Below are 24,659 nucleotides of genomic sequence, written 5' to 3'. Positions count from 1 at the left end.
GCAAGGAAAAAAAATCAATCTGAAACTGTGCAATTCTTTCAAAAGAACACTCCAGCCAGTGACTTACACACAGAATACCACAAACCCTTAGCATTAATTATTTATTAAAACCAGGCCTAAATAGGGCACAGCAATTCAGCACAATGGTATAGGCATCTTGTGTCACAAACAATTCAAGGACTCAATAGTTCTTGAAGGTGAGGGGATATACTGCTTCCTTTCAGAAAGTAAAAAAAAAAAAAGAATCGTCTGAACTAGCTCTGAGTTCATCTGGACTAAATTGAACCTGCTAAGTAAAACAATAATACAACAACTAGAAACAGAATACTACTTCTAACTAAAACTGCAAGGGGAACTGAGTGAGTTAACGTAATTATCCAAAGTCGAAGTTGCTTGGGATACCAAGTATGTATCTTTATTCTCAGAAAATACCAGAGGATCTTAAATGACCATGAGTAATCACGAACCCAGTTTTACATCTGCCCTGAAAAGCAATATCTCAGTACTAGGGTCTTTGCACTGCTCTGGCATGTTTGTTCAGTGATGACTCGGTGATGACAGAAGGAAGACTGCTATACAACTCAGATATCTATTATTTACATTTTCCTTTATGGTACCCATCCAATTACTAAACTAGCCAAGTCCTGCTCTGTTTTAGAGATTTCAGGAAGTAACAGCAATTGAGAAATAATAATGACAAGGAAGTCAAGCACCATTCTTTGATTCTTTTTACTGGGGTGTAAGTTGTAGCCGTGTTGGTCTAAGGACATAGGCAGACAAGGTTCTTTGGGTAAATCTGATATCTTTTGTTAGACCAACTAAAAATTGAGTTGGTTTAATAAAAGATATCAGATTTGCCCTAGACCCTTGTCTGCCTTAGTTCTTTTTATATTCTTTTCCAAAAATGGAACCCAGAGGGCACAGCAAAAACTAAAGAGAACTCCATATCATATAACTGCAGGGTAAAAATCTTATGTTATTTAAAATATATTATTACATTTATTACTATTAAATAGAAATAGCAGCCATGGATCTGAGCCTATTATGCCCAGGCACTGGACAACATGCACAGAAACAGTCCCTGCCATCTACAGCTAGATGCAGAGACATGAGGAATGTAGTTAAAAAAAAAAACAAAAAACCCACCACACACCAAAAAGAATGTCCTGGGAAAATAGCATGACTCTAGCACACCAGCTGCCTATTTGTTGCTTTGGAAAAGGTTATATGCTGATATAATATAACATGCTACAACATCTCAGCATTATGCTAACTATTTGAATAAAAAAGATTATTTTAGTTTCCTTGACAAGCTTATGTTGGAGTGGTCAATATCTGCATAATAGTTAATCAACTATCCCGTTATTATAACTATCTTCGCATTCAGGAATCAGCAAAAGTTTGTAATTACTGTACAAGCTGCTCTCAAAACATTATCCAGCAATTCAAATCTAAAGTTAGTCTATCCAACCCTTCCTCTTAGAGATTTCAGGCAATTTCGAAGCTTGCATTTCCAGTCAGGCATGGTAAATAATTCTTTAAAGTCGATCTTGACTACATAATGGGCTCCATAAGAACTAAGAATATGATTCAAAAGGAGCCAAAAGCAGCAAAGTACAAGATTTCTATTGAATGTCTGCACACATTTTGTTACTCCTCAAGTGTTAATCTTATAATCTTTCACGGATTGAGACCTTTTCAAGAGATGTATGTTGTAGCTGTGCTGGTCCAAGGACATAGGTCTGTCTATGACCCTGTCAAGACACTTAACGTTACTGGAGTAACGGCCTACCTCCTTCCCCTTATATTCTTGACTGAGTTATCATGGATACATCCCTTCCTACTCAAATGTCCTATGACACGAAATTTAATTATGCTTAGTTCAGACACAGTAACAGGTAATGTTTTGTATAAGGCAAACCTACAGTACACTACAATATGCTTTTTAAAATACAGTCAGTCATTGTCTCATCTGACATTGTAAAATTTAATAATTTAGAATATTGGTATAAAAACAAATAACTGTGTTAAAGGGCAGCTTAAGGAGACTGTATTACTTACCGAGACAAATTCTTCAAAATCGATTTTCCCATCCTTGTTGCTATCTGTCACAGCTATAATTTTTTCTATGATCTCTCGCACTTTGTAGCCAGGCAAGGGAAGGCTTGCTTCTTTAAAGAGATCTTGAAGCTCATAATCACTTACATACCCACTACTGTCAATATCTGAAAATAAAAGTGTTAGTTGTTTTCATGTTTGTGTTACAGAATAATACAAGTTGATAACTAAAGGGAAGGAACACAGAAGGAAGGGAAGGAAGAAAAAGGGAAGAAAATGGTACAGTACAGAAACACAGCATTTCTCCGAGTGAACAAACTGTGTATTATATATCCAAATATGAAGGAATGCATAAGGGTTGATCCACAGCTATTTTAAATCACCACATCATGAAATTAATGAAGTTCTGTTGATTTATACCAACTCAATAATAATAAAACAATTATTTATTACTTCTATCGAGCCAGAACCCCATCATGCTACACGTTCCTCAGAAACTCTCTTAAAGTTTTCCAAAGTGGAGACACAGCAAAATCACAAATTCTTGTAAAACAGTAAAATTTGGCATTTTATCCAATATAACATGTACTCCAAGGTCTATTATTCATTCTCCTCTAACTCATGATACATTTTAGAATATTGTCATACAGTTATAGTTTATATCCTTATTTCAGTTTCAAAGAGGTTTCAGAGACTTGCACTAGGGCTGAATTTGACTCTTGGTATTTTCTCTTTCACCCAAATTTCCAAGATACACTTTTCACTGTCAATGTACTATGTTTAACTGGATACCTGGCAGGAAGGTGGTGGTGGGGCCCTGGGGTTTGTGGGTGGGCGTGGGCTGTGCACCATTGGGCTGGGCCAGCTGGCTTTGTGCCTCCACGTGGGGCTTCCAGCACTCTAGCAGAAAGCTGCATGTGGAGGCAAGCAGAAGCCCACCTGGCTCAACAGCACACAACTCTATGCCTCCAGATGCAGCTTCCCGCTGGAGTGCTGGAAGCCCCATGTGGAAGACAGGCCCAGACTAATGGTGTGTGGACCAGGAACTACGTGCCATTGGGTCAGGCAGGAAATTGTGCATGGAGGCATGGAGTAATGCGCAATTGGGCTGGGAGGGCTCCTGCTTGCCTCCACACGTGGCTTCCCACTGGAGTGCTAGAAGCCCCACATGGAAGCACAAAGCCTGCCTGGCCCAATGGCACACAGTTCCTGGTTCACGCACCATTGGGCTGGACTGGCTCTGTGCACCCACGTGAAGCTTCCAGCACCCCAGTGGGAAGCTGCACACAGAGGCATGGAGCCCGCCTGGCCCAATGGCATGTGGAGTCTGCCTCCAGTGCTGCAAGCCCCGTGTGCTAGCATGGAGCTAACCCAGTCTGATCTGAAGGCGTGCACCAGCAGGCTGGGCTGGCTCCATGCCAGTATGTGCATCCCCTTGGTTAAATTCCACAATCACTGTAGTTATCCATTTCTATTGAAATAATTACGTAAAACTACTGAACTATATTCAAGTTACACAAGAATAATCAGCAGCAGAACCTAGCTTCATAAAGAATGGTAAAATAGAAGGGGAAAAAAAAATCTTGCAGGGATTTGGGCACTATTAAAATGCCCTGCAGAGATGTAAATGCTTTGTCTCTATACATATTAGCTTATATCATGTCTGATCTATGTGTTTTATTATTCTTGACTTGCCAGTATTATGAGGAATTACTGAGGAGCAGAGAATACATTGGCCACAAACAGGCATTTCTTTCTAGTGGTGGGGTGACTGGGAAGGCACAGGGAGCATTCTCCTACTGTTCAACTTCTCCAGGACCCTAAGGGAAGTCAAGCAGCTGGAAAGTGTACAGACATTTATAGTTTTGGGAGTGATTTCTATTGCACAGGAGATGAGTTATTTTTCTAATAAAACTGAACACCTGCACAGTTGTGGTTTTTGTGATCTATGATTCTCCTGGTAGAAACATAATGTCTGGATGTGGCCACCAACTCAGCTACTTTCTATTTAATTCTTTAATCTCTATTTTCACAGAGGGGTAATTTTCCAGGGTAATGGGCAATGTTCTTTGTTTATCACTTTATAGATACAGCTGGAAGTAAATGAAACATTTTTCTATGTGGCATTTAAAAAGTAATAAAAATATTTATATTTGAGGTTTTTATTGATATTTACTTTCAACAAAAACATTAAAAGACAAAACAACACCAAAAATGTAAAACCATAGATTGTTACAAACAGTAACAATGGTTATAGCATTAAATCCTTTAACAAATAGCCTTAAGGACCTTTAACAATCTGAATATTAAATCTAAATTAATATAAATATTTGACACCTAATGGGGCAGCAGCACAGACAAAGCTGGAAGGGGAAGTGGGAAAGCCAAAATAAATTAAGGAGTTCAAGATTCAAGGGGAAAGAAGGAGGAAAGAAGAGTGTAGAAAACCACTGGGTATTTTTACACATGTATGTGCTGCCTTGTGCTGCAATGTGTGTAGCTGTATAGCAGAAAAAATGTGCATCAGTGCACAGAAAATGGCAGTAGTCCGCTTTTGAACTAAAACACATCCAAGGTGTTTTAGTTCAAAAGTAAACCACCTCCATTTTCTCTGCACTGATGTTCATTTCGCTGCTTATACAACTTGCAAATGATGCAGCACAGTGAGTGTCAGCTTGCGTGCAGAGCAGGCTCGATTATTGGAGTCTGCTCTTATGGACTGGATCTCTGGTATATTGCAGTGGAAAAAAGTATGTGTATAAATGCATATTGGGCCTGAGATATTCTGTAGTCAGTTGTTTTACAAATGGAGGCCAGATTTCTTCAGACTTGAGGAGCTGACCCCTCTGGCAAAAGATGACCCTTTTTCTGGCTGCTAGTTCAGAGAGACTAGAATACTACTGTTGCTGTTACTATGCCATGATTTACTTTTGTATTTCTTTAAAACATTTTTTGTGTGTTGATGGCTGCTTTTAAAAACACCAAGCCCTGTGCAGATCAGTTTCATATAATCATATTTACTCAAATCTAACATGACCCCCCCAATTATTAGATTCTCTATATAAAAAATTAATACATTTGTCATAATTTTTCCAGGTATGAAATCTAATTATTGGAGGTTTGTCTTAAATTCATCCCCTACCCCACTGCTACAGCAGGGAAAGCAATGGCTGGAAGGGAGGTAGTGAGCCAGGTAGCCCCCTTGCCTCCCCACCACTTTTCCCTTTGCAGCACTCCTGCACCCCCACCCCAGCTCCCCACAGTCTCTGCCTCTCCCCACTACTCTCCACAATCTCTGGTCCCCCCGCCCCCGCCAAAACACATTACCCACAGTCTTTTCCCCTTCTCCACCTACCACTTACAGTCAGATGCTGCTCAGGCTCTGTTCCCTGCTGGGGAACAGAGCGCAACACATGGAAGTGCAGCACTTCCTGGCACATGCAGCAGTGATGGCACTGCTTATTGGCCAAGCAGGGGATGGAGTTTGTTTGAACTTGGTGCCTGGGAGGATATCCAGCCTAAGACAGAGCCAAGCTTCACCTAACAGTAAACAGGGGTAGAGCGGGGAAGGCAGACAGAAGCTACAGAGGGCAAGTAGAGGTGGGAGCAGAAGGCTGGTGTGGGTCTGACTCTGGCCCCAACCTAGGCTGTAGCAGGCACCTGCCCCCTCAATTTTCCCCCCTGCTGCTAAGAAGTCTCTGACAAAGGGCTTTCCCTTTCCAATGCTGACTGGTAGGAAAAAATTAATCTTAGATTAAAAATAAATATGGTAATATCCCATAGTTTTCAAATACTGCTCAAACCTCAACATTATTTCAAATATATTATCAACTTCTTTCCTTAGGAAATTTAATCAAAGGACATTCCCACAACACGTATGGAAGTGTACCTTATGATGGTAAGGATACCAACTGGGGCCCCAAGTTATCTTAGAATGTGTACCCAATACATTCTATTTTTTGAATGGGCTTTTCTGGAATCTTTAAAGAATGCTCCAGCAATTTGTCTCAGATATTGATATTATCTTTAAAATTTATAGTCCTTTTCCACACTTCAAGAAGGATGCAGACAGATTAGAAAGAGTTCAACACAGAACAACAAAAATTATTAGAGGCCTGGGAAATAGGACTTATGAGGAAAGGCTGAAAAACTAGGGTTAATTAGTCTGGAGAATAGAAAGGGGGGGGTATTGATAACAGTCTTCAAATACCTGAAGGGCAGTTATAGAGAGGACAGAGACAAGCTTTTCTCTGTGTCCATAAGGGACAGGACTAGGAAAAATGGCTTCAAGCTGCAGCAGAGGAAATTAGGTTGGAGATTAGGAGGAAATTTCTGACTATGGAGGATGATCAAGTGTAAGAAGAGGCTACACAGAGAATTCAGTTCCTGGGAATTTTCAGAAGCAGACTGGACAGACACTTGGCTGAGACGGTTTAGTCAGGAATGATCCTGCCTTGAATAGGGAGCTGGATTAGATGACCTTGTAATGTCCCTTCTGGCCCTATTTGAAAATCACCTTGGTTGAGAATCACTGTCCTAGACCAAAAATCAACAGAGAAAAATGCATAATCTCTTTTTATTATCTGCTTGAATCTCCACATATTCCACATTCCCATCTCCTATATTGTAAATTCCAGTGATCTCCTGGACCAGACTGGCTTATAGTCAACCGAGGAAGGGTCTATCTACTATAGGATCTACAACCTCAATAGTCATCTACAGTTATGATGAAGACTTGTGTCTCTCTCTGAAGTTCAGCAAAGAGTCAATGAAAACTCTGGGTTACTCATACTCGATGCATATATTTTAGTCAGGATCACTTCAGACTCATTTAAAATGACTCCAAGAGCAAAAACCATATAAGCTTAAGTAATCACATGTATAATGCAGTCTGGAAATGAATGTCAGTTAATACAGAAAGAAATTATTCAGAATGTAATGCTTGCTTTTAGATCTTAACAGCAAAGACCCTGTTAAGCACATGAAATAATGAGTTAATCATTAACATGATTGACTCTCAAGAAATGCAATATCAGGGATCACTAAGTTAATCTTACTTAAAAATGTAAATTGGATTTAACTAGGTGCAAGAGAAATAGTTATTAATTCACTAAGACCCGTCCCCAAATTAAAAGATCCTAATAAATTTGGACTCTGAAAGCAGAAATATATTTGGATTAAAGCCACTGAATTTGAAATCGTAATATCGTTCAGCCTTCAAAACACAAGAATGAAACTACCCAGGAGCAAAAATAAAACTGGCAACTCTGTTTTACTGCCCAAATTGAAAGAAGTGTATAAATTAAGCAAACAGAACAAATGAATTCAATTAATAAATCAATCAATAATACAGCTTTCCATTTTTCCATTTTTTAAGTGCCATTAGAAATGCAGGCAAGACATGTCATGTTCATAAAATATAGGTAGGTTTTAACCTTACTTAATCCATTTAAGAGTAAAAAATATATAATAAACTTGGTAAAGGTATGATGCTTACATTCTTGCATGTAAAACATACCTATTTTATTGAATGCTTCTCTTAGCTCTTCCAGCTCTTCACGAGAAATAGTAGTTATGTTGTTTTCCATCTTCAAACAGCCAAAACAGTTGTTTTCAATTATTTCTACCTAGCAATAATAATACTCCATTGTTATAAAGCATCTGTTCCAAGGAGGCCTATACAACTATGATGTTGAAAAACTAGGTATGACACTGGAACAAATGAGACTCTTCACTGGCACAATTTTACCCTTTCCCCCACAGTCCATAAAGAAAGTTTGAATCATAATTTCCATTCGAACTCCCAAATTCAGGCACTGCACCCTTCACCTTCTTGTTGTAAGGACCTTAACAGGCAGCATTTTACAGCCCCTGCTGGATCCACAGACACACACAAGTCCCTACAGTTAATGTTTTTACTTTTTTCTCCTGAAAGAAAGCCAGAAAATAACAGATTTGTATCTTATTAGCAGGGATCCGGGTTTTTCATTCCCCACTGAAAAACACAGTAAAACCCAGAATTTCCCATTTTAAGGAGAAACCCTCAGATTTTCTCCTTTAAAGGAGAAAAACAGGGGAAACAGTGGGTTTCCCTTTGCAGGCTGACAGAGTTCCAGCCTGCAAGGGGCTGGGGGGAGCAGGAGGGGATCCAGTAGGGGGCACCATGTGCATGTGGGTGTGTACACATGACCATGGCTGCCAGGCAGCTTGGAGAGCAGCTCCCTACAGGTAAGTCAGGGGAGGGAGGGAAGGGAGGTGGGAGACTGAGGCCCCCTTAGTGAGGGAGGGAGGGAGTTGGGCAGGGCCGGGGCTGCTGCCCAGTCAGGGGGTGCATGGGGCTTGGGGCCTGGATGCATGGCCGCAGGACCTAGGCAGCAAGAGGGATGGAGCTACCAGTGGCTCATCTGGAGGGGCAGGCTGGCTCCCCGCTGCTGTGCACATCCCCACAGAGGGCATGGGGGACACTTGTCCCCCCCAGATTTGTGCATGGGGCTGGGGCAGATACAGGCTGCCCATTGTAGCCTCAGGTTCCTTGCCCTGATCCCATCCCTCTGGGGCCTCTACAACCCACCAGGAAGACCTGGCACAGCAGGGCAGAGAGGGGTGGGGAAACTTGATGCAACCACTGAGTCCTGTGCCACCCTGGTGAAGCATGTCCTGCCCACCCAGCAGTAGTGGGAACGGTGGCATGGAGTTTTCTGCACCACTGCCAGGTGGGCAGCAGGTGTCTCATCATGGTGGTGCAGGGCTTGTGGCGATGGCATCAAGCTTCCCCGCCCAGCCTCACTCTGCCCTGCTGCACTGAGTTCTGCTTGCTGTGCTGTGGAGGCCCAGGAGGGAGGTGAGCAGGGTGGGAAGCCTGAGCCTACAGCAGGCAGACTGCAACCCCCTCTGGCTGTGCCACCCAGGGGGAGGGGGAGCTGGGCTCCACACTGCTGCAGCAGCCGCTGCCTCCCACAGGCTTGGGCGCTGATGTGTGGTCCCTGGCCCCATAGCTGTGGCAGCAGGGCTGGGGGTGGGGAGCGAGGGGCACTGGCAGGCCTGAGGAATTGTGGCATGGGAGTGAGGGGCAAACGTCATAGGCAGAGCACCAGCATATCAGGGCTGCTGAGCAGCACAAAGCAGTGGGGGGCAGGGGACAGCTGCAGCTGGCCCCATGTCCTGGTGAATGAAGGGGGCAGTAGTAGCTCTGATTTTCCATGATAAAAAACCCAAAATCAAATGTCAAAATGTATTGGTATTTAGAATTTATTTTATTAGTGATTGAGGCACTGATTGGCTTCCAGATTTCTTTGAAATTGTAAATATATCATAAAACATTGTGTTCAACTGATCTTTATACATAGAGTGGTATTTAATTTTAATCATGGAAAAATTAGGATTTTGCATTTTTTTTAATCAGACCATTTGCAATTTTTTTTATCAGAGAAAACCAAAACAGTCTAGAACAGTGTGGCCATTGATTGTTATGTAAAGCAATAGCAATATTTCCATTAATGTCAGTGGTTCCATAGTCAAATTCAGATTTTCTATAAGCAACTGTACCTTCATTGAAGGTGCACGTAAATAATAGTAATTAATGGCCTATTATTATATGCTTTACTTAGAGCTTAAATTAATCCTAGTGGAAAAGACAGTAACAAAAAATCAGAAGACCTGGGTTTTATGTGTAGCTCCTACCACCGAACTGCTGTGCACCTTTGGCCATATCACTACTTCTCTTGCTTTTACTTCCTCTTCTCTTTATCGGTCTTATTTAGGGCCTTGTTACACATTAACTTCAAATGGCTTATGGTTGGATTGCATATGGACATCTGAAACTAGTTTTTAGCATAGTTTAGATGGCTTAAAGTTATCCAGGGCAGGTTTACCTTTGATATGTGTTACCTAGTTTGTGTTCCATTAATATATGGCCACTCCCTGCAGATGAGCTGCCCAGGTTGCAGTCTGCCAAAATCCCAGTATGCATTGTTTCCTTCCCCAAACTTCTGTTCTCTGTAAGCAGACTTTTCACCCCCTGAACTCTACTGCCTAGGGGGGGGTTCTGGCACCAAGTAAGCTCCACCTCCTGGCCCCAGGTATGCAACCTTCCCACCCTAAGGGGTGCAACCCCATGCAAACAGCCTGTGGAGCACATGCCAGTAGTGGTGTGTGAAACACGCCTTATTCTATTCAGATTTGGCCTGAATTGGGGACAGTGATTTGATTCATTGATTCGGATCACTGTCCCTGATTCAATTCGGCCAAATCCGAAGATTTGATGCCAATTTGAGAATCAGTGATTTGGACACAGACGCAGCTTTAAATGTTTTTTCTACACACCTTGAGGTACCAGCATGGCTTGTGAATGCTGTAATGCTGGGGTGCATGGAGCATCCCACAGGAGTGCGAGGGAGTCCCCTGCGTGCTTGGCAGCGAAACTGGAAGTGACCGGAAGTACAGGTCTGCCAGGGAGCATGCTGCCCCCCCCCCCACACACACATACTCTCCCAGCTTGACAATCAGCTGCGGGGAGACCCCGGGTGCCAGCCCAGACCCAGGAGGCACTGCCAAATCAAATCAGGGACCAAAGCTTCGCATGGCCCTACATGCCAGCTAGCTAGGCTGCAGGACATGGGCACAAGAGTGGGGTCTAAAAAAGGTGGGTGGAAACAAAGTACGGGGCTGGATTGGGTCCCTATGAGCTGGGGTTTCCTTCTGGGGTCAAGGGCAGAGGCAACAGCTTCCCAAAAAGCGCCGTCCCTCACCACTCTCACCTCCCAGCCACCCCAGGAAGCATGACCATGCCTGAATCCCAAATCCCAATTTCTCAATTAAAACATGAGACCTTCTATAAATTGACTTCCTATTTCTGTATTTCTTTTTAAATTCTTTTTTTTTTCTTTTTTCTTTTATCCTTCAGTGGCTGGCTTTCTTCGTGTCATCATCTCTCTCCCACCCCCATCTCATTACTCACCCCTATCCCATTAACTCTCTGCCTCCCAGCCTCATGTTCCTGTGACTCTTCTCAGTCCAGCTCTCATCTCCACTTAGGGCAGGAATAGAAGCCTGTCTTGGACACCAGCCCTGTAGCCACAACTCACAGTGGTAGCTCCTAGTCAGGCCCCTGCTTGTCAGGCCTCTTGTGGCAAATCACAGCTATGAAGGTTGGGAACAGTCAGAGGTTTTCAGCTTTAAGGTGTGACTGCTCTGAACTTGAGCTAGTACTAACACAGACAAACATTTGGGCAGCTCAAAGCGAAATGTGCAACAAGGCCCTTAGTTAGGCTGTAACCTCTTACAGCAAGGCAGAATTTATCTTTCCTTGTGTTGGTATAATTAAATCTCTCAAGTTACTACTGTAACAAACACAACCCCAGCGTACATAGTATGAACCAAATTCTAAAACTGGCCACAGATCCACAGATGATATTTTGTACTGAGACTGTTGTTCACATCACAGGGGTAGCCACTCAGGTAGGGACAGAAATTACACATAAACCAGTACAAGTGATTGAAAACCAGTTCAAATATGTATCACAATAGAAGTTCAGTGCACATAAACCACTTTCAAAATGGCTGAAACCAGTTTAAGATAAACCTGGATGGATATAGCATCAGACTTAATTAATTTAGGTTAAATCCGTTTACTGAACTTCTGTCCCAGATCCCGTCCAGATTCAAGTTACTTCAGCCTGCTCCCCCTCACCCCTCCTCCCCATCTCAGGATGCCTTGCACTTCCCCTGCAAACTCCAATTCGAAGGGTGGGCAGGACAGCTTTGGCCCAAACTGTTTGCTCCAGATGAGCAGGGAGCTGTGCTTTAGTGCCCCCCAGCTTCTGGCCTGTGCCACTGCAGGTCTGTGGCTGCATTCTGGAATCAAAAGTGAAAGTCTGTTCACTTGCTTATCAGTTCAATCTACACAGCTTAGACTAACCTGTAAAGATTTAACTGATTCAGCCTTGGGCTTTTTGACTGTCTGTACTTAGCTTCAGTGATATTTCCTCAAGCTGATCCACATCTAACAAGAATGACACAAAGTGCTTCTTGATGTTTCTTTGTGTGTGATGGAGTGTCCCTTGTTGAGTGACAGCTGAGAATACAGTGAGGAGTCCAAATAGTATCTACTTTTTCCATCCAGCTGTCAGAAAAAAATAGGGTTGTTAGTTGGCAAAGAGACCCAAGAGCTCCCCCCCATCCCCACCACCATCCCTGCAGGCAATTGGCAATTTCTTTTTTCATCTCTGCCCTAGTCTGTGTTTCAAATTCATCTGCTTCCTTTTCAAGCAGCAGCTGCTTTTGTAACTATAATGGGCATCATCACAATGTGCTGCCTGCAGAAACCATTTTCTTTTGTTACTGTTCTTTTTGTGTGCTGTTGGAGATGCACCTCTCCTGGTCCAGGTGCAAACGCCCAGTCTCTCTTATTCTAGCTCTTAATCTTTTTTAAAATTGTAGTTTCAAATCAGATCCAGACTAACCAGCTTCTCTAACTCCATGTTGTACAGAAATATTATAGCTTCTAAATCTAATACTAGATATCTATAACAAAAGGACTAAAAAATAAAGGAAATTATCTACTTGTATTCTGAAGCTTTGAGACGGAAAGTGTAGCAAGATTTAATACAAAAAAAAAAGTCACCATAGTTTAACTTTGGCATCCTTTATCTAGAATTCTTTAAATGAATGTCCTGAGCAGAGGTCAGCTTCATGAAACCCCTCCTATTGAAACAGTAGAAACAGCTGACTTACACTAAGGTATTATTTAAGTAACCATTTTCTACCGTCTTTAAGACAGTCCTTTCTCCAAGTCTGAAATATTCCTTTATGATCAGAGCTAATGCTAAATCATTCTTACTACTTATTTTTAGTATAGAAACAAAATGTTACCTGCAGACATTTCACAGCAATGTAAGACAACAATGCTCCTGTCCCAAGGAGTTTATAGCTAAAGGCCACTTAATTAGAACTATTCCTGGATAGACATTCAATAGTCACCAATTATTTAAAGTCAATTACATCTATCCTTTTATAAACCAGAAGAATGAACAGAAGATTTACTGGAGGTTCATACCAACTAGATTCTATAAATGGTGGAGTTCAGCCTTTTTTCACTACTGTGAGCCCACCCTGTTAGCTCTTGTTCATAAATACAGTTGATCAGTGAATTTACTAACTCTGCTCCTAAATGCTACTTTCCATTAATATAAAACATGAAGTATGAAATTTCATGTGCAATTTAAATACACAGAGGAATCTGACATGTCATTTGAATTCTATGCAAAGCACATTAAAAAGAAACTTATACCCTTTATAACTTATATCCTAATGAGATTTCAGCATTCAGACCTAGTAAGAAAACCACGTTTGCAGCCCCAAAAGTAGCAAAAATTCAATCATCAAGATACTTGGGTGCAATTCAAAGAAAGAGGGAAATGTCATGTCTGTGTGTGTGCATGCATACACACGTGAAATATAAACACCACTATATCAAACAATGGCATCTCAGCACATAGAAGACTATGTTAAAAATGTCATAAATTCATTTTAAAAACAGTTGAAGAGGTCAGTGAAAACTATTTAGATATATGAATAGTTTAATGCATAAGAAACTGCTAACATCAGGGGTTGGCCTTTTTTCCCCCCCTTTTTTAATTAAAAGGTATAATTTATCCAGAATTATTTGCACAATTGCAAAGGACTGACAGGCTCCATATTCTGCCCCATAATACAAGAATGAGAAAATACCCACTGTAATTGAAAAGGCATGTTATAAAGAGAAATAAGATTCTCAGAGGTACACCAATAGAGATTTTTGGGTCGATACCAATGGCCGATTTTTAATGAGCCATATTGGCTGATACCAATCCAATTGGCGATATGTGGCCCAGCAGCTTGGAAAGCACCGTCAGGCTGGTAAGTTTGTTGTGGAGGAAGGGGCAAGGGGGGAGGGAAGGGTCACAGGGGACAGATCAAAGCCCCCCTGGTGAGGGAGGGAGTGGGGCTGGGGCAGGGGCAGGCACTGAACAGCCAGAGTGGGGCACAGGACAGAGCCGCAAGTGGCTTGTCTGAGGTGTGTGGAGAGGAGGGGCAGGCATCTCCTGCTGCTGCACACACCCCAGGAGGGCATGGGGGGCTTGTACCCCTGTATCTGTGTGCAGGGTGAAAGCAGGCTTCTGCTGTGGGCTGGAGGTGGTGCTGGGTTCATCCTGGTGGTGGGGGCTGGCCCAGGCTGTGCTTGGGGCAGGGAAGGGGGCTATGGCAAATTTTAGGTCAACTGTGTAGCCTACCCTATAGCCCCTCTCCCAGCACTGCTGCTGCTGCCCACCCCAACTGTGCAACATCTACCCCTGCCCCAGCCCCACTCCCCCCCCTACCATGGGAGCCTTAGTCTGCTCCCCACTATGCTCTTATATTCCCCTCCACCCTTTCCCCCAACAACAGACTTACCAGCTGGATGCTGCTCTCCATGCTGCTGGGCTATGCTCCTGGCCACCTGTGGGCTGTGTTGTGGCTGTGCGCATGCGGGGGTATTTAATCAGCAACATTATCAGCCACATCAGCCAAAAAAGCTGACTGCTGATCATTTCAATTTTCCTTTTATCACTACTGAGACAATACAGGACCAATGTATCGGTGCACCTCTAAAGATCCTATTATATAATCAGTCTGTGGACTTAAGTGCCATACATGGTCAGAGAGAAACATACATTATCTGGATTTATAAGAATGCTGTTATGACCATAAGTAACATTTATAACTACTCCAGAGGATATGAATCAATCTTGTGCTTTAAGATATAAACTGACCTTCTGCAGAATCTTCCTCACTTCTCCAGGCATGGCATTACCCAGTTACCTATAGTTAATGTATTTCTCCTTTCTCCAAAACTTTATGGAAGAATACCAACTAATTCAACACATGACACCTTCCAGGTTTTTTCTTGTATTTTTTGCTAATAAAACATTATTTTTGTTACAAGAAATACCAAGAAATTCACTTTCAAGAGTTAAGCATTCATTCATTCCCAGTAACCCTGAGAATGTAATGAGAGCAACATTTTCCATTGCACGTTTACAAAAAAGTATGGGTGGATCAAGAGTTAGTATAATCAAACAATAACATGTCTAACAATGGGCTTGATTTTGAGCCCACTTTCAGTAGTATAAATCAGGAATAGCTCCACTTTAATGAAATCACTCTGAGGTAAAACTGTTAATCAGAATCAGGTCCATTTGTATAAAAGGTAAACACTCACTATCTAAAAAGCTACCTTTTCACTTAAACAAAAAGCCTCTGGTTTCCTTTGACTGCTGAGTATACAGAACAGCTCTTTTAAATTCATCAGTAGTATCAGTTTCACACAGTTTCCTTAGCATACATCATTCAAGAGGATCTCAGCATAGGTATGCTTTGTACTGTTGAATTCAGTGTAAGAATACACTGTATTAGACAGACTAACTATTGCAGTAGGACCAATACTAAGAGATCTAAAATAACAACTGCTATATGCTGAGCTTTAACCTATATTGACTAACGCTTTCACCCATAAGATTCTCTTTTAACTGTTTATAGCTTAGCCACATTTTGAGCTGATTTTGTCCATTCTTAAATGTTTCCCCCAGAAAAGTTTATTTCTTTTTTATCATTATTATTATTTTTACATTTCAGAAAAAAATGCTTAGCTACCTTCCAGAAAAAATACATTGCTCTTCCAAAGTTAGAACATCCTTACAAATGTTTCATTTAATTTTTCCACCAGCTTTATAGTTTGGAGCAGGGACCAGAAGTTTAGCTGCAGAGTGACCTTGGAGTCAGAGGACTTTTCTATCCCCATGAAAGTCCATCTACATTTAAATCAAGTTATAAACTCCAGAAAATCATTATTTGCAGGTGCTCAGTAAAGGCCTGTTAAGAGCCTGGCAGGTATACATACCTTTATATGGCACAAGGTAATACTATACATGGATAATTAGATTAGGAACTGCATTACACTTTGTAGACCTGCTCCAAAGTCTACGCTGGTACTCAGCACATTCCCGGCTAGGATATTAGGTTCTCTACCAGACTCTCATGACATTTTCTCCTCCTGGCAGCTATCAGCTATTATGGTGCTGGTCAGTGAAACAAAGAACAAAAGTTGGTAGCAGAGCAGTGATGTGAATGCAAATCTCCAAAACCATAAGCTTGAGCCCGAAACTCTATGCTGTACTTCCTTGCCTCATGACTAAATCAGGGCCATTTGTATAAAAGGCCTGTATTATAAGAACTATTTCATTTGGGTAGGCTTTAGCTGGTGGGGTTAAGTTTTGGTGTATAAACTGGGGCAATTGTTTTATTGTTTACTATCTCATTTTAATATCTGATTTTTTTTAATGACATCTTGTTTAATTGTAAGCTGCCCAAGCCTTTTTTGGAGGAGAGCAGCATATAACTCAAATCAAATAAATAATCCTAAATCACAGCAATCCCTGAAATGTTACTGTGCACACTACCCCTAGCAGATCCATGCTGTTCAGAAATGGGGGTACTGTCTATGACAATGAGAGATCAGTAATAGGATATAATGCCTTGAGACGATATTCATCTTAAAAAAAGGAATCCGTAGAAGACACCAGGTATATTACTGCTATACAAAGAAGCAACTCAGTGACTTCCTTTCTGAAGTCCATGCACCTAACTGGTGCATCATACACATATTAGAATTGTTTGAAGAGCACAGGTAACATGAATAACATTTGCTCCTTTCAGGACAGCAAGGTAATGAAATCTGTGCTATGTGGAAGGCATGACAGCACATCCTGGCCTCCCTGGGTGCCTGTAGACGTGTGGAGAGCCAGCTCTGATGTGCTGTAATTACAATGCAATAATCGAGTCTGCTGGAGCATGATAATTAGCACACTACAGCCAGCTTCTGTGTTTTGTGTATCAGCATCCCCACACTTCAAAATGGCAGTGGGCGGGGGTGTGTTTTAACTAAAGCTCATTCAACAACCTTTAGTTAAAGTGGCCCCACTACCATTTTGAAGCATTGGGCACTGACGTGTGAAATGCTGCAGGCTTTAATTAGAGCAGCTCTCGGATCATGTGTAAAAATGCCCTGTCTGCTAGGAAATGTAGTTGTTGGATACAAATTATAAATACCAATGGTGTAACTAGGGTGGGAAGACGGAGGCAATGGCCTCAGGTGCCGACTTCAGGGAAGGTTGGGGAGATGGGGAAAAAAAAAAGGTGGCTGCCAGCACACATGTTCATGACCACAAATTGGACATTGCTGCTTATACTTTGTCTTGGGCACCCAGCCGTGTCCCATTACTGGTGATAAACACCATGCTGCAACATGAGTGGCAGATATATTTTTTGCTTATAACACTGATACTTTTATTAGCATTGTATACAAAATGATATATGGATCCTTTGGCATAATTCAGCATGATTTTTCAATTTTCACAACTTATTACAAGTTTGCAAAAAATGAAAATAATCTAGAACATCTTCAGGATAGACAATTCTGAAAGTTAAACAATGGCACATCACATCTTACTTAATTAAACTTTCATACAAAAAAAGTGCTTGATTGTCTTACTTTTGTATTTCTATTAATTTGAAATTTCTTTCATAAAGGAGCAACCCCCCACCCCACAAAAACAGCACTTTAACCTCACAAAAAACTAAAACGGTTATTGCTCTAAATAGTGTCACATCCTGCCACTGATTTGTCGGTTTGATGTAAATCACTGGCAGAATTCAGTTCCTGGGTTTAAATAGATCTTTAAAAAGTAATTTCAAATGATCAAAACCAGGAATCATTTCCTGGCCTTTTTTACACCCTAGAGAATCACAATATTACAGCTGCTTGCAGACATTAACTGCCCCCCCCCCCAAAAAAAAACAAAAACAAAACACAAACCCCAAAAACAAAAAACCCAAAAACATGCTTTACCGGAAGCAGCAGCAAGTTATTTTGACTCTGCTCCGCAGTGTCTGTATAGATTAGGCACTTCAGCTAGGCTTTTTGTCACTTTTAGCTCAAGTTGATTCAATCAGCTATTCAATAAAAGTACCCAAAAAAAGCCCCAAAGTGCCCGATCTATACAGATGTTGGGCAAGTTGGGTCTGACTAACGTGGTGCCTCTTATAGGCATTTTGCTTTGCTCCGCTGGTGGGGGCAGGGGGAGGGTGATTGGAGGCAGTGGGTGCACATGTGTCTGAACACACACAGACACATGGGCGGCATACAGCCAGGAAGGATCAGCTGGATGCAGATAAGTGTGGGGGTTGGAGTGCCAGGGCTTGGGGACTGTCCAGGGGGCTGTGGAGTGTAGGTCTGTGTGTGGGGCACAGGTGTGTGGAGGGGGTGTGAGGGGGCGGTAGCTGCTGGCCCTGGGGAAAAACTGTCCAAGCAGCAGAGCTGCGGCATGGCAGAGTGGGGTACGAGGCAGGCACTTGCTCCTCCAGTGTCAATTCTTAGCTTTTATTTACTACAGAAAAAATAATAACAGAGTAATTTTTCTGTTGCAAATAACTCAGAAAGACCACAATTCTGCTGTGCCAGGCCCACACTTGCAGCACTGTTGCTGGCATGCCCTGCCCACCTGGGTACCAGCCTGAGGCTAACCTGACCCCAAGGCCTACCTACCTGCTATGACTTGATGTTATTTGAGATTGGAGGTGCTGCTTAGTGGTCACCTCTGGTCCCGAGTGGCTCAGGGAGTAGGTCTTCTCTGAGGCTGCACCACCCTACACCTCATCCCTTTCCACTTAGGTCATCCATTCTAGTCTCAGTGATGTCCACAATGAGCCACTGGCGCCGCTTTTTCTCCTGCCATGCCTGCCTACATGGTCTCCCACATATGCCTAGTGAAGCCTTGTTGGCTGATGAATGCACAATTTAATGATAATGAAACTAAATGTGCTCACATAAATGCAGTCAAGCAAGGCATCGATGATACCCAACTGATTACTTACTGCACCCAACTGATTACTTCAGTGTTTGGCGAGGTGTTCTTCACCTGACCCCTGCTGGCTTCTACTCCGTGGGTATTCCCCAGGTGAGCTGGAGTTCTAGGCCTGCTGGCACCCAGCCACATACCCTGGTACTTCAGGCACCATCCCCTCACATTCCCTAAGGTCCTCCGTGACCGCTGCTGCCCTAGCAGTGGATTTTGGGTCTGTACTTGCTCAAATGCAGTGGCTGTGGCCACAGAGGCGTTGGATGAGTTTTCTTCCCTGGCAGGGTCTACCAGTCCCTGTCAAACTGGCCTTCTCCTCTCCCAGCTGCCCTCATAATACCTTTCAGTGTTCTGGTATGCGAGCAGGGGGTCGCTCAGGTCTGCACTGTTAGGTTCACCCATCACGGCTCCTGCAACAATAACTGCTCTTTCTCCTATAAGTGCTCGGTCGCCCACCGTGTCTCCTCTTTTGGCAGGGCCTCCTGCCCCCGGAAAGATTCCCTGCTTGGTGACACAGATAAGTGCACTGCCTGCCTCTGCAGGAGGGTTTTTCCAGCAACCAGGGCTCCTGCAGCCTGGCTTGGCAACCCACTCCCGTGGGGGTGCGCTGGTCCTACTCCAGCTGCAGGAAGGGTTTTAAGTTGCACTCGCAGTGCGCCTTCTTTCTCCCTCTTCCATACTATTGCTGAGGAGTTCCTTTTATCCTAGGAGTCCTCTGGGGCCAGACTACTCTGCAGGCATGGTGCCAATCAATTCCCCAGCAGACTGGCCACCTGGATGCTGGTGCTGCGGCAAGTGTGCTGTGGGCCTGTCGCATCTGGGTTTTTTTTTTAAATCTCTACCTTGTGAATCATGTCTGTAAACTTAATAGTGCTAACGTTGTGTGGTACCCTGGGGGACCCTTGAAAGGATCTCAAGGCACCCCAGAGTGCCACGGCATCCTGGTTGAGAATTGCTGATCTATTATAATAAGATGCTAGAGGGACAATTCAAAGTGTTGAGGCAATTAGATCTCTCTAGAACACAGGTGAGCAAAATGCGGCCCGCAGGCTGCAAGTGGCCTGCCAGGCCATTCTATCCAGCCCACGGGGCCCCACAAAAATTTAGGAAATTAATATTTATCTGCCCCGGCTGCCTGTCATGCAACCCTTGATGGCTGGTCAAAACTCAGTAAGCGGCCCTCCACCCAAAATAATTGCCTGCCCCTGTACTAGACCAACAGGTTTTCTTGTGCTAATTTTAATTTCTTTCTAAAACTTCCACAGGAGCTGGTAGAAACTCCTGTGGTAGTTAGCCAAGTCCCTGGCTGCTTTCTGATCTATGATTTCCATCTACAGCATCTCCAGTTTCTAATGCACAGCAGGTTCCTACAACTTTGTGCTCCTGCAATCACATTCCTTGCTGATAGAAGTTGATAGTGTTGTTAGAGTCCAAAGTATTTTCTAAACAATGTGTGTTATAAAAAAAAAAAAAAAAAAAAAAAAAATCAGCTTTACATACCTGTAGTACTTGCCAAGCAATGCCAGGAAATGTCTGTTCAATTATATAATAAAAATGAAACTATGAATGTTATACTATAGGTCTCCAAAATGAACTGCACCCAAAGTTAATGTTTCATAAAAGAAATCTGTTAATGATTCTACTTATGGTCACAATTTATTATAAGGAGACCTTTGTCTCGATAAAAGATCAACCTATTTTGAAGGTATGGCATCCAAGCTATTAGCAAAAAAGGCAAGATGAATATATAATGAATATGTAAGTGAAAAAGAAATTAGATCCTCAGTGTTTCAGGTACAATAATATATTACTGTTTGTTTTTCCATTTAAGAACGTTAATCATAAATTTGTAAATACTTTTTATATATTTGTTTTATTTTTTAACAATGTAAACAGTCACTGTGTAAGGCAAGAGATAGGTTACAAAATGCATAAAGGATGACATTTTGTACATAAACTGCCTGTATGATTTCAATGATGAAGGATTTTATTTTTCAACAAGTTTGGGGGGTTTTTCCTACCACAAAGGGACACTAAGACAGTTTTTCTGGGTTTCCCACAAAACTAAATAAAATAAGAATTTTGTGTAAGCCATACTAGAAGCATATAGGACTTTGTCCGTCTTTGATTCCATGTGGTACCTCCACATAGAAGTAGCAGGATTAAACCTTTTATCTTCCTAAATCAACAAGAACATTTAGGTCAAGGGTTTGCAACCTACAGCTCGTGAGGTGGATCTGGCCTGGGGGGGTGGAGCAGGGAGCTCAATTCTGTATGCGGTGCCCAGTCTCTCCACAGCACCCTTCTCTGCCTCCCTGCTGTTCTCATGCCTGTGCTTATCCTTACTGTACAGGGGTCAAGTATCTCCAGTGAGAGTAAGGACATGTGGCTTGAGCTCTCTCTGAGGAGCTAGGAGCTTTGCAGCTTGTAGCAGGGGACTGGATTGTAAACTCCAGCCTGCAGAAGCAAAAGGCTGCAGCCCCCTGGTTTAGGTACTTAATTCCTATTTAGTCAAAAAGTATCTGTGTCTGTGGATCATAGTTCTTTAGCTCAAGTAGCACACATTCATGTTCTTAAGTTTATAGTCTCACATTAAATCTCATTACCGGCCCAAAAAGGATTGGTTCTAGTTGCTTTCATGTGTACTTTATGGAAACAAATATTACCCAGAAACAAAGAATACAAGAACCTAATCTTCACCACTGGAGAACACCAACAGCTCTCATTGCCATTAACTAGTTCTCTGCATTGCCAAAACACAAGCCTTATGCAATTTGATCGAAGCGACACAGGAAGTGACTGAAAACATCAGGAATATAATTCAGTCACTGCTCCCAGTCCTCTTCTCTAGCCAATAAACCATACTGGCTCAAATACCAGGCAAGTGCAATAATATTCTTTCAGGTAGAGAAGAAAACAATCCATGCTAAGCACTGCTGTAGAAACATAATTAGTGTAAACAGAAACTTTTCTCATGATCTCAGTTACATAGATCACTATATGCATGAATGATCTTGTTGATACACACTTGCCAACATTTTGTTTTTAAAATAGGAACAGTTGTATCTGGTGATAAACTCAACACACCAAAATGTGTGCACACGGAGGGAAGGACAGAGATTGGGAACATGAATATATTTCCGATTTAGACCAAAACAGTATTATAACTAAAATAAATATGAAGCTAAGCAACTAGAATTTCCCTGTACAAAATATCTGTCTCTCTCTAGATGGTTATATTCTCAAAGATTTCTGTAGCATTTTCATTGCATCTGTTCTGAAGTGTAGCTCTTTCTGTTGTGAAGATATTCTTCCAAATGTGTCTACTTTAGTGTTGTCTTAACCCCCTACTTCACTATGAAAACCTACAACAAGATAATGCTATCTCATAGAATTAAAACACCTTCAGTGTTGCTGTGAAGATAGTTACAGCAGAGGTATATTTTAGCCACACTACTTCATACTTTCTGCTTGTACGGTAACCCAATAATAGAAATATACTTGCAGTGTGGACAGAGCTGGAGCTCGACTCATGGAAGACCTAGAAAAAGGCTAAGACATGACTCCCTCCTCTGTCTGCCTTCAGCATCAGATAACTAACTTATCCATTTAGGACACTGACAGACATGAATAATAATAGTAAGGATAAAAAAAACAAACAAAAACTCCCAGCACTTTACCAGAAGAGGAATCGCGTCAGTTTGACCCAGGCTGCCCAGCATCTGCATAGCTCGTGTATTTCAGTGGGGCTTCTGGAGTTTTTATCTAATATCTGATTCAATTAGCTATTAAAGAAATGGTCCAAAAAGCTCTGCTGAAGCACACAAGCTATACAGATGTCAGGCAAGCCAGGTCAAACTGATGCAATTCCTCTTCTGGGTATGTGCTGTGCTTGGTGTGGGGACACACAGAGCTAAATGCTGTTTTTTCCCTGTGTCTAAGCAACCTAAGTTAACTTAATGAGGCCCACCACTTGTTTGGTCTGCTTGTCCCTAGAACTCACTCTGAATATAGAAAAAAGCTCTAATCTCATCAAGTATTATGTTGTTTTCATTAAATACTGCTTGATGGTCACAGTACAGACAAAGCCTTCAGAGTCCAGGCTGACAAACTCAAACAGTAACGTTAAGAGAGGGGTGACCTGCCCCATTCACCTCAATCAGCTATTGACTCAATTAAAACTAAAATAATATTAACATCCTTGAATAAAAGATGGCATAGAACTTCAACATGCTTTTCAAACATAAAATAAGCATGTTAAATCCCCTGCTTGAAGTAGTATAGCATCGTCCACATTTTGCAGACAGGAAAATGGATGCACAGGCACAAAGGGTTTGTCTACATTCCAGTGACTTAACTAGCTCAGATACAAGGAGCAATCTAGTCCTGGCAGCAGAGACTCATGAAGAGCAATGTAGAAACCTTAGGACACAAGAGACATATGTATAAGTATCATACTGTAGCTATAGCTCCACTAGGGATTGGCCCACAAAGTACCCAGAACCTGTGGCCTCTCCCCAAAGCGCTCAAATAAAATGTTTTATATACTATCACTTTAATTTCACAGGAATGTCTCTATTCTGAACCAAGAGATTTACTAACCAGCACTTGTATTGGTGACAACATTTTCAGTTTTCCAGACAATGTCAAAAAGTGATCATACAGAAGACATATATCTTTTGTACTGGAAAGGTTTGCAACCTGCTTGATTCATTGCTGAATTAAGGATTTAATTGTTTGCTGCAGGCTTTTCTCCCCAGAATGCTGCTTCTCTACTCACCTATAGTGGTGTTCAACTTCTTTGGCTGGCAGGCCAGATAGGCAGTACCCAGACTGTCCAGATCCAGCTGGTGGTCCTGATTCAGCACAAGGTGGTCACAGCACAGCCCTATCTGCTCACACAGAGGGGGACACAGGGCATCCTGGCTCCAACCTAGCCCTGTGGGGAATAGGGGGTGGTCCAGCCCTAACCCAGCCCCACAAGAGAAATGGGATGTATCCCAGGCCCAACCCAGCCCCACGGGAAGAAGGGGGGCAATGGAGCTTGAGTTGGCCCCCCACACAGCCCCATGGGAAAAAGGGGGCATAGCCCAGCCCCATCCAGCCTCGGTGGGGGGAGGGGAGTGGTCCAACCTCATCTAGCCACAGGGGTTGGGGAAGGGGCATGATCTGGTCCCAAACTGCTGCACCAGGCTCAGGGTTTGGGAATTTGGCAGTAGAGTAGCTGTACTTATTGCCACTGCTCCACACGGCCAACTTTCCCGATCTGTGGGGAGTCCTACGGGCTGGATACCTATGGCTCTGTGGGCTGCATCTGGTCCATGGGCTGGAGGTTGAGCACTCTGAGATATAGTGCTATTGTGGTCACCCACAGCTGATTGAAAAAGTGGTGTCCTTTAAAATAAAATTGATAGGAAACAGCTAGAACACCTCCTCAGTCCCACACAGCTGTCTGTTGCATGTAAGCGTGCCCTTATCTAGTTTGCAAACCCTTATACAGGGCTAAGGAACATAACCCTGCAAAGAATCTGTGTTCTTCTGCACCATTATCTCCCATGCTGTTGGGGGTTGCAGTGAATTTCTAGAGGGTATGTGAGAGGAAGGGATAAGAAAGTAGAAAGAGGGAAAATTGAAAGAGAAATGAAGAAAAGAAAGGAAATGAAGAATCAC

At 42.5% G+C, this 24,659-nt stretch overlaps 1 protein-coding gene across 3 annotated transcripts in view; it reads right to left on the bottom strand.

Annotated features, from left to right (window-relative positions):
* The window catches only part of PLS1 (plastin 1), a 71,330-nt gene that overhangs the window by 34,446 nt on the left and 12,225 nt on the right, over nt 1-24,659 (bottom strand). For 2 of the 3 annotated variants that reach the window (XM_090052108.1, XM_090052107.1), the window contains 3 exons: nt 11,975-12,178; nt 7,577-7,685; nt 2,062-2,225 (listed from right to left, as the gene is read on the bottom strand). In XM_090052108.1, coding sequence (XP_089908234.1) covers nt 2,062-2,225; nt 7,577-7,646 — 234 coding nt within the window. In that variant the 5' untranslated portion in view covers nt 7,647-7,685; nt 11,975-12,178. The remainder of the gene's footprint in view (nt 1-2,061; nt 2,226-7,576; nt 7,686-11,974; nt 12,179-24,659) is intronic. The other variant, XM_090052109.1, reaches the window with a different exon arrangement.

The sequence above is a fragment of the Crocodylus siamensis genome, chromosome 6, assembly GCF_052110815.1.
Source record: "Crocodylus siamensis isolate JL-2025a chromosome 6, ASM5211081v1, whole genome shotgun sequence".
NCBI lineage: Eukaryota > Metazoa > Chordata > Crocodylia > Crocodylidae > Crocodylus > Crocodylus siamensis.
Note: the sequence above shows the minus strand (reverse complement) of the source record. Positions and strands in the feature narration are given on the sequence as shown.